Source organism: Amphibalanus amphitrite, unplaced genomic scaffold (genome assembly GCF_019059575.1).
Source record: "Amphibalanus amphitrite isolate SeventyFive unplaced genomic scaffold, NRLGWU_Aamphi_draft 000586F_arrow, whole genome shotgun sequence".
Lineage (NCBI taxonomy): Eukaryota > Metazoa > Arthropoda > Thecostraca > Balanomorpha > Balanidae > Amphibalanus > Amphibalanus amphitrite.
In genome coordinates, this window is record NW_024882080.1 from 307,065 (window position 1) to 323,856 (window position 16,792).

At 52.1% G+C, this 16,792-nt stretch overlaps 1 protein-coding gene across 1 annotated transcript; it reads right to left on the reverse strand.

Moving 5' to 3' along the window:
* Positions 1-3,094: 3,094 nt before the first annotated feature.
* Positions 3,095-7,807, reverse strand: LOC122394348. Its single transcript, XM_043391183.1, has 2 exons — positions 5,843-7,807; positions 3,095-3,838 (listed from the first exon to the last, which is right to left on the reverse strand). Exons 1-2 carry the CDS (start codon positions 7,530-7,532, stop codon positions 3,759-3,761), a joined length of 1,770 nt encoding a protein of 589 aa, XP_043247118.1. The 5' UTR covers positions 7,533-7,807; the 3' UTR covers positions 3,095-3,758.
* Between the last annotated feature and the right edge of the window lie 8,985 nt (positions 7,808-16,792).

Sequence of the window (16,792 nt, forward strand, 5' to 3'; positions counted from 1 at the left end):
AATGCTACATAATATGCAGATAACCTATCAATAAACAGATTACCAAAAGATAATGAAATGCGGCGAAGGCGTACTTAAGGAAAGATGGCCCTCCGATCACGGACGTATAAATAAACTGGACTGACGATCCCAATGGCCCTCCTATGGAAGATAGTGAAGCCGACAAGGCGCCATTTTACGTTGCCAAAAAACCGTGCTGTGAAAGGTCATCGAGCCAATACAATTGGAATTGCGTCTAAACGGATGATCGGATCGAGATGCTGGTGGTACCGTTCGACGGGTAATGCTTTGAGACAGGTGATGATGCATGTCACAGGTCATTCGGTGTCACGTGGCGCGTGCCACGTGCCGACAAAGTCAGGAAGGGCAAAAACCTTTAAGCGACGCTCCAAATTAAACGGTGGGTGGCACAGGTGCCAAATTCAAAGGTCACATGTCTCGTGGGGGGATCCATGTGATCGCAAGGCACCTCGCAGTTGCGATCAAACGTAAGTTGAATCGGAACAGATATTGGAGGGATTCATCACATCGTAGGCTAAGTAGATACGCAAGTTGTATCGCAAATGGTGAAGATACGAACTAACTTTACGAATCTTCTCGGTCGATCGGAAGGCCGATCGTAGCGAAGCTTTACCTCTTTCTCAAGAGAAAAATATAAGAAATTTTCAAAATTTTCACAAAACCGGAATATATGTTAAACAAATGTGGTTGATGAACACGTGTGCAAAATTTGAAGTCGATTTCTTCAGAAATGGCTGCGCTAGAGCGTTTTAAATTTACACGTTGAAAACGGTCACTTTCACGTCATTTTTGTAATTTTTTTTCAATTTTGAAATTTAAAAAGTGTTTTGGGCAATTTTTCGCGTTAATTGCGAAAATCTGACCAAAACATGTATCGCACCATCAATGATCCGATACGCCATCAGAGGCCGCGCCGCGGACAGGTGGGCGCGGCGATACCTAGGCCGCGTGGGGGTTACACTGGTGTTCGGGAAGGGCTATGTCAACGCGAGGCAGGCCGCGGGGGAGCCGGTTGCGGCGCCGGTCCGTATTTGTCGGCGCCTAACAGTGCAGCGGTGCGTTTATGGCGGAGGGAGGGGAAGCGGTGTAGTTCGGCAAGGCCGCACACAGGAGAGGGCACACGGGCCTCCCCCCCATTCGAGTTGGGGCCCCTAATCTTTAGACCGCCGAAGACCATGTAAAATGAAGTGAAATAATGATTGAAAAGACCGGGAGGGCCCATCTCGTTCCCCAGCAGGCCCATACGAGTCCATAAATGCCCAGTAGCGCAGCCAGGGGTATTGTGGTGAAATTTCAATGGCCCTCAAAAGACCTCAAAGGGCCCACAGATGGGGTCACCGGGTCCTCAGATGGTCTCGAAGGGCCCTCGGTTAGCGTCAAATGGCCCTCATCTGGTGTCAAAGAGCCCTCAGATGGCCAAATGAAGGGCCACAAGATGGCCTCAAAGGGCCCTCAGATGGGTTCAAAGGGCTCTCAGCCAACGTTAAACCTACCTCAGAAGACCTTAAAGGGCGTCAAAGGGCCCTAAACCTGCGTCAGAGGGCCCTGAGCTCACGTCAAACGACCCTCCGAAGGCCTTAAAGAGTCCTTAGCTTGCGTCAGAGGGCCCCCAGCTGGTGTCAGTGAGTCCTCCTCAGCTGGCGCCAAAAGTCCATCTGAAGGCCTCAAACGGTCGTCAGCTGGAGTACTACGGTCCTCAGATGCCGTCACGCGGCCCTCAAAAGCCTCAAGGAGCCCTTATAAGGTCTCAAAGGGCCCTCATTTGGCCTCAAAAGGCCCTCCGCTAGCGTTAACCGGACTTCAGAAGGCCTTAAAGGGCCCTTATCTGGTGTCAGAGGGCCCCCAGCTAGTGTCAGAGGGCCCTCAGTTGGCGCAAAATCGCCATCAGAAGGCCTCAAACGGTCCGTAACTGGAGTCCAACCGCAACGGTCCTCAGGTGGCGTCAAGCAGCCCTCAAAAAGCCTCAAAGGCCGCTTAGAAGGCAGCAAAGGGCCCTCATATGACCCCAAAGGGTCCTCTGCTGGCGTCAAACGGACCTCAGGTCTCAACGGGCGTCAAAGGGCCCTGAGCTCGTGTCAAATATAAAAGCGCCCTTAGCTGGTGTCAGGAGGCCCCCAGTTGGTGTCAGCGTGCCCTCAGCTGGTGTCAGAGAGCCCTCAGTTGGCATCTACTGGCCATCAGAAGGCCCCAAACGGTCCTCAGATGGCGTCCAACGGTCCTCAGCTGACGTTAAGAGACCCTCAAAAAGGCCTCAAAGACCCCTCGGCTGCTGAAGAGGCCCTTAGCCTCAAAGGAAACTCAAGAGACGTTAAACGGCCCTAAAAAGGCTTGAAAGGGCCCTCTGCTGGTGGCAAAGGGCTCGCATATGACTTCAATAACAGCTTTGTCAAAAACGGACCTGAGAGACCTTGCCGGTCCCTGGTTATAAGGGACTCCTGTCTCTTGCAGTAACCTGAGTGGCCCACGTTTACTCACGTTTACTGAGGGGCCCCTGGTTATTGAAGGAGTCCCTGGTTACTGGAAGGGCCCCTGGTTATCAGAGGGTTCCCTGGTCACCTGGTGGGTCCCTGATCATTTGAAACCTCCCGATCATCTGAGCGCCCCCTGATTGCCTTGGTCTTGGCGTTGGCGTACAGTTTAAAGGGACTATCCCACCTTTAACATGGGGTTTGAGTTGAGATAGCCAAGTTTGCGGCGAGGTTCAGAAACCACTATCTATCTAGGTTGCAACCCCCGCGGCCTCTTGGTGTTGAAGAAATTCGTTCCCTTCATTTGAAAATGGGCCTTGTACAAGGCCCTATCTTCAACATGGAGCGACCGTTAGTGTGACGTCACCTCGTTTAGTCATTCTGATTTAAATGGGTTTGTTCGTTGAAAAATCGCTTAAAACCTGGTCTGAACTTTGTTGTGGTGCCTACAGAGTAAAAAGAATCAGCTTTATGACAGTAATGTGGCCTGGGGAAGGAGTTAATTTTGGGCTGTGACGTCACATATTTGAAAGTTTGTGTTTGGAATATCGGAAGCCTAGAATGTTTAATGAAAAATAAATGCCAGAACCGTGTTCCTGGTCATCCAATCTATAAAGTCGGGTGTAATAGATCAGAGACGGGCTCTGGGCACGAACTGTTTATTGGCGGCCTTGACCAACGGAGCGGGCACAGATATGGCAGCGGTACAACGGCTGCCATACGAAGGGAGCTTCCCCTATAACACTTCCCCCTCCGTTCCGGACTAGGGGTACCTCCGGAACGAACCAAACCAAACAAGCATTTGCATAACAAAAACAGAGCGCACTGAAACATCCTTCTCACAGCCGCTGCGGCCCCTGAGTAGGCCGTGGCCTCAAGTTGTACGAATGACCCGGCCCGCCGGCTGGCCGCTCGGACTCCACCGGAGCCGCCGCCGCGGCCGGAGCGACCACCGGTAGAGGATCAGCCAGCGACACCTCATCCGCACCCGGCCGCCGGCGCACACCCGAACAATCACGGCGAACATGGTCGAGATGCCGCTGCACCACTCTACCGCAGTCTAACAAAACCGTCACCTTCACACTTGTCACCTCTAACACAACACCCGGTAACCAGGAAACGCCGCCCGTCCCCTGTAACCTGGTTACTGCCGTCACCCACACTGCGTCCCCAACATTCACATGTCGGGATCGGGAACCTGTATCTCGATATAGTTTTTGGGACCGTTGTCGACTTTGCATCTCGAAAGAGAGATCCGGCCGTAGTCCATCAAAATGAGTACGAAGCGGCCGGTTCAAAAACAATTCCGCCGGCGACTTCTGAGTGGTCGTGTGCGGCGTAGTACGGTACTGAAACAGAAAACGAGCCACTCTGGTTGATACGGAACCCTTGTACATTCTAAAGCCCCGTTTGAAGGTCTGCACACATCGTTCAGCCAGACCATTCGATGGGGGCATACGGCGGTGACGTGACGTGTCGGATACCATTCATAACGCAGAACTGTTCAAAAACAGGAGAAGTAAAACATGCCGCGTTGTCAGAACAGAGTACACGTGGCAGACCCCAAGACGCAAACGACATTCGCAGTTTATCCAATGTCACAGCGGTGGTCGCTACTTTAGTTGGATAAACATCAAGCCACTTGGAATGCGCATCAATAATAACTAAAAACATCATCCCTTCCAGAGGACCACAGAAATCTATATGCACACGATCCCACGGACGAACAGGCCATTCCCAAGGGTGAATGGGGACGTTGGCGGACTGGTTTCGTCGCTCATTGCACGCTCGACAACCGCTCACTACGCGCACGATATCGTCGTCCATTCGTGGCCACCACATATACGCTCGAGCCAGAGATTTTGTTCGACTCTCCCCCACATGTCCATCATGCAACAATTTGAGCAGCTTCTCCCGGGCCTGCGGCGGGATGACCATACGTCCGCCCCACATCACACAGCCATCCTGACAACTCAGCTCCCCAATACGCTGCTGGTACGGCCGAAACTCGGCAGGCAGTGCCGCGTCACGCGGCCAACCGTGCTGCGTATAACGCAAAACCGCTGATAGTACTGGGTCTCGGCTCGTCCACAAACGAATCTGAGCTGCCGTGACAGGCGTTGCGTCTAGAAACTGCAACATGTTTACCACCTCTGCAGGAGTCGGTGACGAGCCGTCCGTCACCGATGGTAGCGGCAGCCGGCTTAAACCGTCACAATGACCCTGCTTCGAACCTGGCATGAACTCTAAACGATAATCATAAGCAGCGAGAAGCAACGCCCAGCGCAGCATACGCGCCGAGATCATCTCCGGTAACGGCTTACGCTCTCCCAATAAACCTAATAGCGGCTTGTGATCGGTGCGAATCACAAAGGCACGGCCGGCTAAATAATAATTAAACTTCTTCACACCACTGATCACTGACAAAGCCTCACGATCCGTCTGAGAATAGTTACGTTCGGTTTTATTCAACGACCGCGAATAAAACGCTATCGGGCGCTCTCCTACCGCCGTTTTCTGATTCAGAACTACCCCGATTCCCACCGGGCTAGCGTCACACGCGAGAATCACTGGCAAAGAGGGATCGAAATGCGCCAGTACTGGCGGAAACAAAAGCAACGCCTTGGCGCGACTGAATGCATCCCTTTCTGCAGAGCCCCAGACCCAGGGCTCACCCTGACGCAACAGCTTGTACAGCGGGTACAGCACGGTTGACAAATTCCTCAGGAATTTGCTATAATAATTTATCAGCCCCAACCAGGCCTGCAGTTCTGTGATGTTCCGCGGCTCGGGCGCCCCCCGTATAGCGGACACTTTGTCGTCGGTGGTTTGCACGCCCGCCCCACTAACCGTGTATCCCAAGTATGTAACGGAGTGCACCCCAAAGCAACACTTCGCGCGATTGGCTCGCAACCCCGCCTCAGAGAGCCGACGCAGCACTTCCCGTAGTGCCGCGTTGTGCGTCGGAAAAGACGGTCCGGCGATGATTACATCATCCAAAAATACCGCTACACCTTTTATATCCCCGAGCAGCTTGTCTAACGTCCGCTGAAATAACGATGGAGCAGAGGCATACCCAAAACTCAGACGAGTGGGTCTCAGTAATCCCCTCGGAGTGTTCAAAGTCAATAACTCTCTTGCGTGCTCATCCAACACCAACTGATTGTACGCACTTTTGAGGTCTACTTTAGAAAAGACAGAGCACCCAGCTATTTTCACCAACAGCTCCTCTACCCTGGGTAATGGGTACTGATCGAGATTCGCTACTCTATTCACGGTCAGTCTGTAATCACCGCACAAGCGCAGGGTACCATCTGACTTCGGCACCACCACAAGCGGCGCCGCCCACTTACTGTCGCGGACTTCCTCCAACAGCCCCAGGCGTATTTGGCGCTCCAGCTCCTCGTCGACTCGCTGGCGGTACGCCAGCGGCACCGGGCGGGCCTTGAAGAACCGCGGCGTGGCGTCGGGATCCACCACGATCGACACCGGCTCGCCCGTGAAGCAGCCCAGCTGATCGTCAAACACCTTGGGGAACTCCTTCAGTAGAGGGTGCAACTGAGGATCGGCAGTCACACCCGACACCCGACAAATGGCCGCCCAGTCCAGGCGAAAATGTGACAGCCAGTCACGGCCGAATAGGCAAGGTCCGTTACCCTTCACAATCACCAGCGGCAGGTTTACAGAGACAGAGCCATACTGCACACACACCAACACCTCACCCAACACAGACAGGGCATCACCACCATACGTCTGCAGTTTGAGTGCACTGGGTTTCAGCACTGGACCCCCCTTTGGCCAGAGCTTTAAAAACTCGGCCTCGGAACACACAGATACTGCCGCCCCAGTGTCCAGTTCAGTTCTGATCGGGCGGCCGTTGAGTTTTACGTCTACGTACAAAGGGGGCCGACGACTATCACGCCCTGTACCAGCTGATTCGTAGAACAGCTGATACACCTCACCGTCCTCGTGAGCGGGCAGGTCCGATGGCTCGTCGAACTCGTCCTCAGCCACCAGATCCAGTCGTCCGCTGCTGCAGGCATCCCGAACATGCCCCATCGCTCCGCACAGGAAACATCTCCGCGATCTGGCCCAGCACCGCGACGGGCTGTGTCGACGACTACGGCAGCGGTGGCAGGGGTGGCGTCGCTCCTCGGCTGCATCTGGTCGCCGGCTCCGCCGACCCGCTCCGCCCCTGTGAGCGGCCGGTGGGCCCGTTCCCCGGGCGCGCGGCGCCAAATCTCCCCGCTCTTCACGGGTGCGGCTCTGCCGCTCTACCCGTCCGACTGCAGCTGGTGGGATGACGTCACAAGCCACGTGACCGTCCTGCGCCGCGGCCAAGGCCGCGGCCGCGCCGGCCGGAGCTGAGCCTCGGGCGATCTCCCTCGCTTGCGATTCAGCTGACTCGAAGGCCCGCGCCGCGGACACTGCGGACGCCAGAGTCAGATCCGGGTAGCTGAGAAGACGCGTCTGGAGACGACCGTCACTGATGCCACAAACAAATCTGTCCCGCAGGTTGTCATCCAGCGCCTCCGGTGTAAACGAGCACCGCTTCGCCAGACATCGCAGCCGGGCGAGAAACTCAGCCACCGACTCGCCGTCAGCCCTGCAGCACGAGTGAAACCGAAACCGTTCCACTATCACCGACTCGGCGGGCTCAAAATGATTGGACAGTACCTCCACTAACTCTGCATACTTGCAATCACTCGGCTTCCTTGGCGAAACCAAATCCTCGAGCAGCCCATAACACTGAGGTCGCAAAACACTCAGCAGTATCGCACGTCGCTTCACCGCGTCCGTGTCTGCCACATCACAGGCGATGAAATACTGCTCCAATCGACGCACAAAACACTTAAAGCCCTCCACTGTCGGGTCAAACTCTGGGGCACGGCCCCACAGCGCTGCCATGACCCCGAAAGGCCCGCGGCAGTTCCCTCGTCGCCACTGTAATAGATCAGAGACGGGCTCTGGGCACGAACTGTTTATTGGCGGCCTTGACCAACGGAGCGGGCACAGATATGGCAGCGGTACAACGGCTGCCATACGAAGGGAGCTTCCCCTATAACATCGGGCACAATTTAACTGGTTTTAACAACATTTTAGAAGGTGGGATAGTCCCTTTAAAGTCGTCGGCACACTGCGGCCTCCTCTTTCACAACAAGTTGTGTTTTATAAAAGACGTTCCTTTCGGCTTTTATTGACTTTAGCCAAAGGAGGTTAGTCAAAGTATGGCCGCAAGCGACGAGGCCCAGCAGTCGAATGTTCGGGGGCTCTGCCCGCTCCGGCCCGGCCACGGCTCGGCCGGCACACAATGTTACACGTCACACATGTACGGTTCTCCAGGGTATTAGTCGTTGGTCGCTCGGCGAGCGGGAGGGCAACCAGTTCCGCCCCTGTATCGCGTGCCCCCTTGCTCCGCCCAGTTACGCACGAGCGTACTCCACGCCGCGTAGTAGCGTGGGGAGGGGAGCGTTAGAATGGTGGCATGTGTAGAGGCTAGAACCGGTTTCCACCGCCATGCCACCGCCCAGCGACATGGAGCGGGGTCAGTGACCAGGGCGCAGGGAAAGGCCAGAGGTCAGCTATAACGTAGAGCTTTGTGTCTCCCTCCCCTCCGCGTGTAACGGCCGCACGACAGCGGCCGGCGGCCGATCAGGCTTGACATGTCAAGGTCACCCGCAGTCAACGGGCTCGGAGGGTTGGTCGAGTGCGCGTCCGTGGCTGACGACAGTCTCTACCATGTGCTATGGTGCCGATTAGTGATGTCAATTACGGAAAATCGGAATACCGATACCAAACCAAATACCAACCAAAACCGTGGAGAAATACCGAAACCAAACCAACTTGGGAACATGAGGAAAATACCAACTTTTTACCGATTTCTTAGCCTCCTAAACATTAGCAAGGGTTCATGATACCAACATAATACCAAACACATTAGCATTGAAATACCAAATACCGAGTTGGTATCGGTTTGGCATCGGTATACCAAAAAGTTTGTATCCGATTGACATCTCTAGTGCCGATAGACTAGGGTGGGTAATAAGCTTTTGTTCAGTGCATATGGCTGCTCGGGTGCGTCATCTGATATGATGCTTTGTAATGTGTATGATACGTTTAAAACCTCGCTGGCAGTGGCCGAGAGGAGAAGAGGGGGCGGGGAGACGGGTGCCGCCTCCACATGTCTATTTGCTGCGAGAGCTGAAATTTTGCAAACCTGACCTTTGATTCCAGCCGACTTTGTATGACAGCAGCTGTATTTTAACCCTCGCTCATATTGGTGTTTTGCCAGCGTCTAGCATAAAGGGGAGGGGGTCCGTTGGACCCCTTTGCCGTTCAGACCCTGATCGAGCTAGAGCTTCGCGGAAAAAGAGCGTATTGCCCGTGACGAGAGGAGGCCGTTGATACACAATTTTAAGGTCCTAGGTCATTTGTTGATAAGTCAATATATACTCAAAAGTCGGGAAAATCGGGACCTGTTAGAGCTTCTTAAAGTGAGGCTGTTATAAGGTTTTGCGGGGGTGCTGATCACGAATTTCAAGTTAACTTTTATCACAGATGATGTTTTCGTGCATCTAGTCCAGGTCGGGTCAGGTCAGGTCAGGTCACATGTTACGAGGGAACCAAAACTACTTAGTAAATGCTCAAACGGTTTCTAAATGCGAAATCAACTCCAAAATCTACCCTAGAAGCATGTAGAACTCGAAGCAGTGAACTAAGGTCATCAAAGGTCAGTGACCTGACTGTCCTTCACGTGACCTTGATACCCACTAGAATCCATGGGATCAACATCCTTTCACATGTTTGATCGCTTAAAGCCACAAAAAGACAATAAACGCGCTCATAATGTGAGCCGAAATACGCTAAATCGCGATTCCGGCCAAACATGGTCTCGGAAAACAGGTCACAAGTCAAAGGTCTTTTGAGTCAGTGTCATAAGAATTTTAAGGGTAGGCGTAATATTGATTAACTTGAGGGTACTGAAAGTTTCGTCGCGAACAGCCGCTTTTTGCGCGAGTTATTTGCGAAAAACTGAGAGTGGGGCGTCTGTTCGACACCCTCTTACAAGTGCGAAGGTTAAGGTCAGGCCGTTGACCAATGACGTCAAAAGTGAACCTCTGTAAGGTCCCAAAATGTAGCGACGTCGCAACACCCTTCGTGCCAGGGGACCTTTCACTGGGTAATGAAGCTTATATGATCTACATAATACTATCTCCTAGAGGCCTCACAACTTGAATGTAGTTATCTCGTATTTTTCTTAAGAGTCACCTGAAGTCAGGTCGGTCACGTAACTTCACGATTATTAATCAATGGGGAAATATGAAAACTGTTATTTTGGCGCCGGGAGCCGTCTAAAGCTATCTCAAGCGCATTAACCCTATTCCTGGCGGGCTCCGCCGGGACAAGAAACTGGCGGGGGGGGGCCGATTCGGCCCCCCCCCCCTGAGATCTCGAGAACGAAGCAAGATAGCGACAAGCGGTAAACGGCATCGGATACGCATGGACAAGGTCTACAATTTTTACGAAGGTCATTTTCAGGTCAGGTCAAAGATGACGTCACAGGGGTCGAAAAAGTCAAAATGGCGGCGCTAGATATGGAGAGTTTTTCTCGAATAACTTTCGAATTAGTCAAGATAGGAACAAACTAAGGGCATCATCGTGATCCTCTCGTCAATCCGCATCGAATGACATATATGTTGACCTCGAAAGGTCAAGGTCAAAGATTGACCTCAGGTCACGTGACCTCGAGGTCATCATGTATATCATTCGATGCGTCTTGACGAGCTGAACACAATGAGACCATCCACGCGTCTGTATCTTGTTCCTGTACGGAGTTATTGGCCAAAAACCTTTGGTGACCTTTGATGACGTCACATGACCTCACAGCTGCCCAACAGCAAAACAGACCTCAAGGTAGTGAAGGTTGATCGTATATGAAGTCATGTATGGTATATGGGGCTATTCCGATCCGTTTTAGTGGTAAAAACAGGGAGTTGATTTTTCCCCCATTGACTTATAATGGGGAGGTCGCGAAACTGACCTGACCTTAGGTCACCGATATCAAAATTCCGAGATATACAAATTGCACATACTGGTACCCTAACTAAAGCCTGAAGAGAAGAAATTGATCGGTCAAAAACTCTAGCTCTGGCGTGATTGCAAACTTTTCTGAGGTAGGGTCACCAAACCGCCTCTGGTGACCTGACCTGAGGTCAGATCAACTCAAAATTTTCAGACATGTTGCGTAGAAGCCTTATAGGAAAAGTCAGAAAATTTGAGCTTCCTAGCTCAACGCGTTTGGGAGAAATAACCAAAAAACCTCAGGGGGGGCTCCTGAGGCCCCCCCCCCGCCAGGAATAGGGTTAATTCGTGATATTATACAATCTTTACGAGCCCCAGCATTTACTTTTGCATTCTTGATCTTAGGCGACTTCATGTATGACGTCACTAAGGTCACAGGAGTTTTCACCAAAAAAGTCCCGATCAAATTGAGCTAGCGAGTCGGGAAGCCACCAAAGGACTTGTGAGGACCTAACCGAATCAAATAAGCGATACGATCTCCTTGGGCCAGCTTCGTGGACTGAGTGGCTCTGCCCTGATCATGACCTGAGGTGAACACCTTAAATTGACCTCAACAAAAATAAAGCGTATACTATTCGACGCGCTTGAGCATGCAAAACTCGATGGTGCCATTACCTTGGCTCTGTATCCACTATGGTGAAGTTGTTTACCAAAAACCGATCCCGCGACTTGGAGCACTTATTCTGACCTCAGAGTTTATCGTTTGACCTGAGACATTCAACTCGGGCAGCAGCTGCTGCATCTCATACGACACACGCGCTCAGTTTTATCCGGAAGGCGCTAGCTCAATTAGGGGCGAAAAGACGGAGAGGGGTCGTAATCGCCCCCCCCCCCCTCGGCCTGGGTATATGCAGAAAACCCAAAAGACTGTTGAGGGTTAAGCACTGAAGTGATATATTATGATATGAGAAGATATAGGTCAAAACAAGTATGCACACGAGCGGGTGTGAATAAAATTGTATTTGAGGTGCCTGCCTTTTTAATTATACGTTCGATTTGCTTTTGTTATTGGTAAGAACAGAGGCAACCAGGAAGAGCGCCCCTGAAGAAAAGGTGGCGCACTTGACGGGTGCGATTTTAAGGTCTAAGGTCAGTCGGGGACCTCTAAGTTCGGGTCAAGCACTCCATGTTAGGGGTAAAAGAATGGGGGCAAAAAAGCATCCCGATTTTGGCAGCATCGTCTTCGTCATGCTGTGTCACGGCACCTATCCACTCCCTCGCCCGAAATATAGTTCCCGTTTTGTATCAGTTCTGGCATAACCCGCACATTATGCTGCATGTTGTTTGTCATGAAAAACAATGCATGTTCAGCTACGTTCTACGCAGTACGCACTAACCTAACCACCATCTCACCATCCATCACTAACCACCATCCCGTTCTGTGCTCCCTTCCACCCCACACGAATCAGCCGAGATACTAGTCAGTCGGGCTAGCGCTATCCTCCCCTCCCTTCCTGACTGCACAGCGCTGAAACCTAGAGCCGAGACTTCCCGACTCCCGAGCGCGACCTCTGACCCCACGCGGTCCGAAGGGTCAGCCGTTGCCTAAGGGCGCGCCGCCCGCCGGCCACCCGGATAGCCTCTGCTGAGTCTCCCTTTCATACACCGTTTACTACGCGCTCGATTCATTCATGATTCTGTGTTTCCGCGTTCCTCTCGTTAGATGGCTCTACTGATGTCATAGGCGATCCCAGGCAGATTGCGGCCAGAATACCCCAAACGGCAGAAAATGAGGTTTTTGGTGAATATCTCGGAAAGTATTTGGCATACAAGGATGCAATTTTACAGTCTAGTGGTAAATGTGCATACACACAATTCGGGTTCATACTTATGCATTTGAACATAATATAGGACCAGATATATCCAAAAAAGCAAAACCAACAAGACTTTTACTGGAGAACCGTACGTCATATCCCGGGGCCAATCAGGAAAGGATTGCCATATTAGGAATTAAAGCTGGGCGGTCGGCAAGGAGGCTAATTGAGAGGACAGGGAAGTTACTTCGTTACATCACAACTGCGAGGTCCTTTTGAAATTTGATTCCAATAAATCATAATATTTCAACTTCAATTACTTTATGGGAAAGGATATGACGTACAACACAAGTTAGTCATATCATTCACAACACAACAACACATAATACAACACCACACGCATACCACAACACATCACAGTACAACACAACATAACACAATATAACACAACACTAGCGATATATAAGAACAGACAAGACGGTCGATGATATTAAAGTCTCGTAGTTGAAGAAGTAGTTATTGTTTATAAGAGTCCACCAGTTCAGTTCAAACTTCACTTCTGGTTGCAGTTCATGTGACTCACTCACCCATTTCTGCCTCTGTCACTCACACCATTGCTCAGTGTTCATACTTTCAGTCTCTATCGAACCATTAAAAGTCCACTGATACTGTACCGGGGCACCGGGGCGATGGGGTCCAGGTGAACAGGTGTCGGGGACACGGTGCTGATGTAGGACGTTCCGCCGGCTGTGGGGTCCCGTGGGCGGCTCTGGTGCTCACCGCGCACCACGAGACCCGGAGGGCATCGAGTGTGTACCCAGTGCCGGGCGGAACGACGTTACCGTTGGACAGCAGAGCACCGAGTTCGGGCGGCTTCGTTGTGTCGCCGACGTCAGGTATTGTCAGCCGACGTCAGGTCTGTCAGCCGACAGCAGCAGCGTCAGCTGATGGCGCCGCGCCTGTGAGGTGTCACCTGGGGTACCCGTTGACCGGCGGCAGCCTGGCAGGTCATCCAGTCTTTTCTCTATTATCGGGGTTACATGAGCACAGTAAATACGTATTTAGCCGCTAATTCGAATTAGGAACGCATTACCGACTCATGTAGCCACCTGCTAGTACGAATCGGCGATCCGATCCGCGGTTACATGAGCAAAGCAAATACGTATCACGATCGGATTCACCGCTAATGCGAATCAGGAGCGTACTACCGACTCATGTATCCACCTGCTAATACGAATCGGCGGTCCGAACAAAATCCGCTGAGAAAGAGGCTTAGAAGCGAATAGGACCAAGATACGTATTACAGGAACTATTTCTTCGCAAAAAGAAACATTAAAATGCAAAATAATAGATATTTTTTTCATTTTCTTCTTTTGAAATAATATTTAAAAAAATATGTCGGTATTTTGCCAAGTTTTCAACACTAAATATAGTGAAAACCAAATAGTAAATATCCACATAATTTCAGTTGAAACATTTTTCTGACAGCACTACAGACGAATCAAGAGAGGCAATTGCCCAATGAGTCAAAGCAAGACAACTTTATGTTCAACTTTTTTTTGTTAAGTTAATTGAGAATGTTTTGAGCAGATTAAATGCAAAAAAGACGTAAGATAATAAATTTTTAATTTAGTCACCTCTATTGTTACGGAAGTGCGCCACATTTGTATGCTATTCCGTTTGTAATGCGCATCGGGCCGAGAGCCAAACTAGATCCGTTTGACGTCACTGATACGAATTTGCTCATGTAGTCGGTGCACTGAATGCGTTCTTGGGGAGCTGATGCGAATTAGCGTAGTGCGTATTTGGAACGGATCGCTCATGTAACCGAAACGTCCGAGGCACACGATTCGGGCCGTATTTCACAAGAACTATTCTTTGCTGACTGGAAGCGTCAAAATGCAAAATACTTTACAATTTTTTTTATTGGCTGCCTCGTAGAAAATAGCAAAAAAATGTTGGTATTTTGGTTTAGTCTTTGCATGTGAAATAAAATGAATGAAATATTTTGATAGATAATTTTTTCTGACCACCCTGCTGTCGCTGCATGGCGAATCAGTGCCCACTGACTTAAAACAAGAAAACTTTGTTTTCATTTTTTGATTTCATGTTAATTTTAAATGTTTTTGAGCCTATCAACTGATATAAGTATTTAAAATTTAGCTCAGTCGTCCCGGTAAATGCCGCAACTGCGCCATGACTGTACGCTAATCCTATTCCGTTTGTGATGCGAATTACCGGCCGTCGAGGAGTCAGCCCGGGTGAGCCAAACAAGATCCGTTTGACGTAGATAAAACGAATTAGTCTCATGTAACCGGTGCCGTAGATCCGTTTGTGGGGAGCTGATGCGCATTAGCGTAGTGCGTATTTGGAACGGATCGCTCATGTAACCCCGGTATATGACCGGCTGCGACCTCGGCGCCAGTCAGCCTCTGTGGTGTCTGGCGGCCCCCGGGGCCCGGTTTCATATCTCTCGGTTCGATAGGCTGGTCTCTTGTTTCTGCCGAGACAAAGAAGACGAGCGGCAGTATCTTATGGGCGGTGACAGATGGGGAGCCAAGTCAGGTGTCTGTCGTGTCCTCCAGGGCTGGTGTCGGTCGTTTGGTCCGGTGCAGAGTCGTCATGAGTCGAGTCGGGGGTAGGATTTATGTCAGGGGATGAGAAGTCGGGGTGGACAGAGGGGCTGAACGTCAGACATCGGGCGTACTTTACGGTTAGAAGCACTAACGCAACCAACGCCGCTGTTGTGGTGACCGACACTGAAGGAATAACTACTGTCCTAAAGTAATGACGATCCCTAACTTTGAGTATTTTAATCCGTTGCTTCAAAGCAGAGAGCATTGTTGCCTTCATCTGCATCGGCGGCATATTCTCTAGCGCATCATCAAAATGTACATCCTCAGCAATGCTGGCAGTAACACGCTGCCATACGTCATTAGACATTAAGCTACGGTTCATCTGTTGAAGCTGGTACGGCTCAATATGGGAATCAGTGCGGTAATGGGTGGGAAGCTGGAAATGGAAATTCGAAGCTGCACAACCGAAATCCAATGTTACTAACGTCAAAGGGGACACAGTCGTCACAACTTTGGTCTTGTTCATAACGTCACCGTTTTTACAGCTGATCTGTAGGTCAAGCGGGTCCACACTAATGACTATCCAATGTCCGTTTCCTATGTACTCTGCAGTCGGGTCACTACTTTGGTTCACGCGAATAACGTTGTCACAAAAACGGTCAACTTTGTCAGTCTGGTTGGTCAACAAGGCAGTGACACACATCGTCGAGGTCAGCACATTGCTCTCTGGTGGAGACCGCCTCCTCGAGGTGGAGAGTGGAGACGGCGGAGGCTTATCCCGACGCCGTCGCCGAGCTGGTGCCCCCGGCCCGGTGCATCAAAACGGTCTCCAAAAGTGCCCCTTCCGAGGGGTGCTCCTGGCGGCGGCTACCACCACCGGCCGCCGCTGCATCGCTGCGCCAGCCTCTTCTGCACTCTGCTTCTTCCCTTCACCGCTCTGGGGCAGCGTCACGCCCACCAGCAGGCCTGGAGCCGCGCGTCGCGCGGCTCGGCCTGCTGAATGATTAGCGCCCGGGCTGCGCCCCCCGCCGCGACCGACGGCGACGGGGAGGCGCGAACTGGTCGGCCGGGCAACCGCCGCCGTCGAGCCCGCAACCGCCGATACCGCCGTAACCGTGCACGGAGAAGTCTCCTCACCATCATGGTGTGGAACACGGAGGGCCTCCGCCCGAAGATAGCGGAGTTGTCACCCTGGCTTTCGGAAGCACGAGTGGACGTGATCGCGGTCCAAGAGGGTCAGTTCCCCAAGACGGCACCAAGGCTGCCTGGCTTCCAGCCCCCAGTCGTGGCGCGCCGCACAAGAGGCAGAAGAGCTGACGGCCCCGTGAAGGGTGGGGACGTTGCCATATACGTCCGTGATGGTACCCACTTCACGACTCTGAGTGGCCCCTTCAAGCCCAGTGTGGATGACACCACCGAGATATGTGGCGTTCGCCTCATCGGAGCACCCGATCTCGAGCTCATCAACTTGTACCGCCCGCCCATCCGCCCGGATGAGTCGGATGATCGTCAGGACAACTTCGACCCGAGTCAACTACCCTGCGGCGACAACACCATCGTTGCCGGTGACGTCAACGCTCACCACCCGCTGTGGGACGTCAACTGCGACACTGCTGACGAGGTCGGCGAGAGGATCGCCACCTGGCTGGATGACATCGGCTGGACGACCCTCAACGATGGCCGGCCGACATTCAGCAGCTACCGCTCCGGGAGCCAGACAGCCCCCGATGCGGCGTTCTGCAGTCCAACCCTGTCGCGGCGGGTGACATGGAGCGTCGGGCCCGATCTCGGCAGCGACCATCTCCCCCATGCTTCTGACAGTCCGGACCGGAGGGGCCGCCCCCCAGAGGATCAGGAAGACTAGATGGTCCTTCAAGAAAGCCGCCTGGTT

Excerpts from the sequence above, each read along its gene's own strand:
- LOC122394348 (XM_043391183.1), bottom strand. The coding sequence starts at position 7,532 with ATGGCAGCCGTTGTACCGCTGCCATATCTGTGCCCGCTCCGTTGGTCA. Across the intron at positions 3,839-5,842 it reads GTTGGAGGAAGTCCGCGACA|TACCGTACTACGCCGCACAC; the intron begins GTAAGTGGGCGG and ends TTTCTGTTTCAG.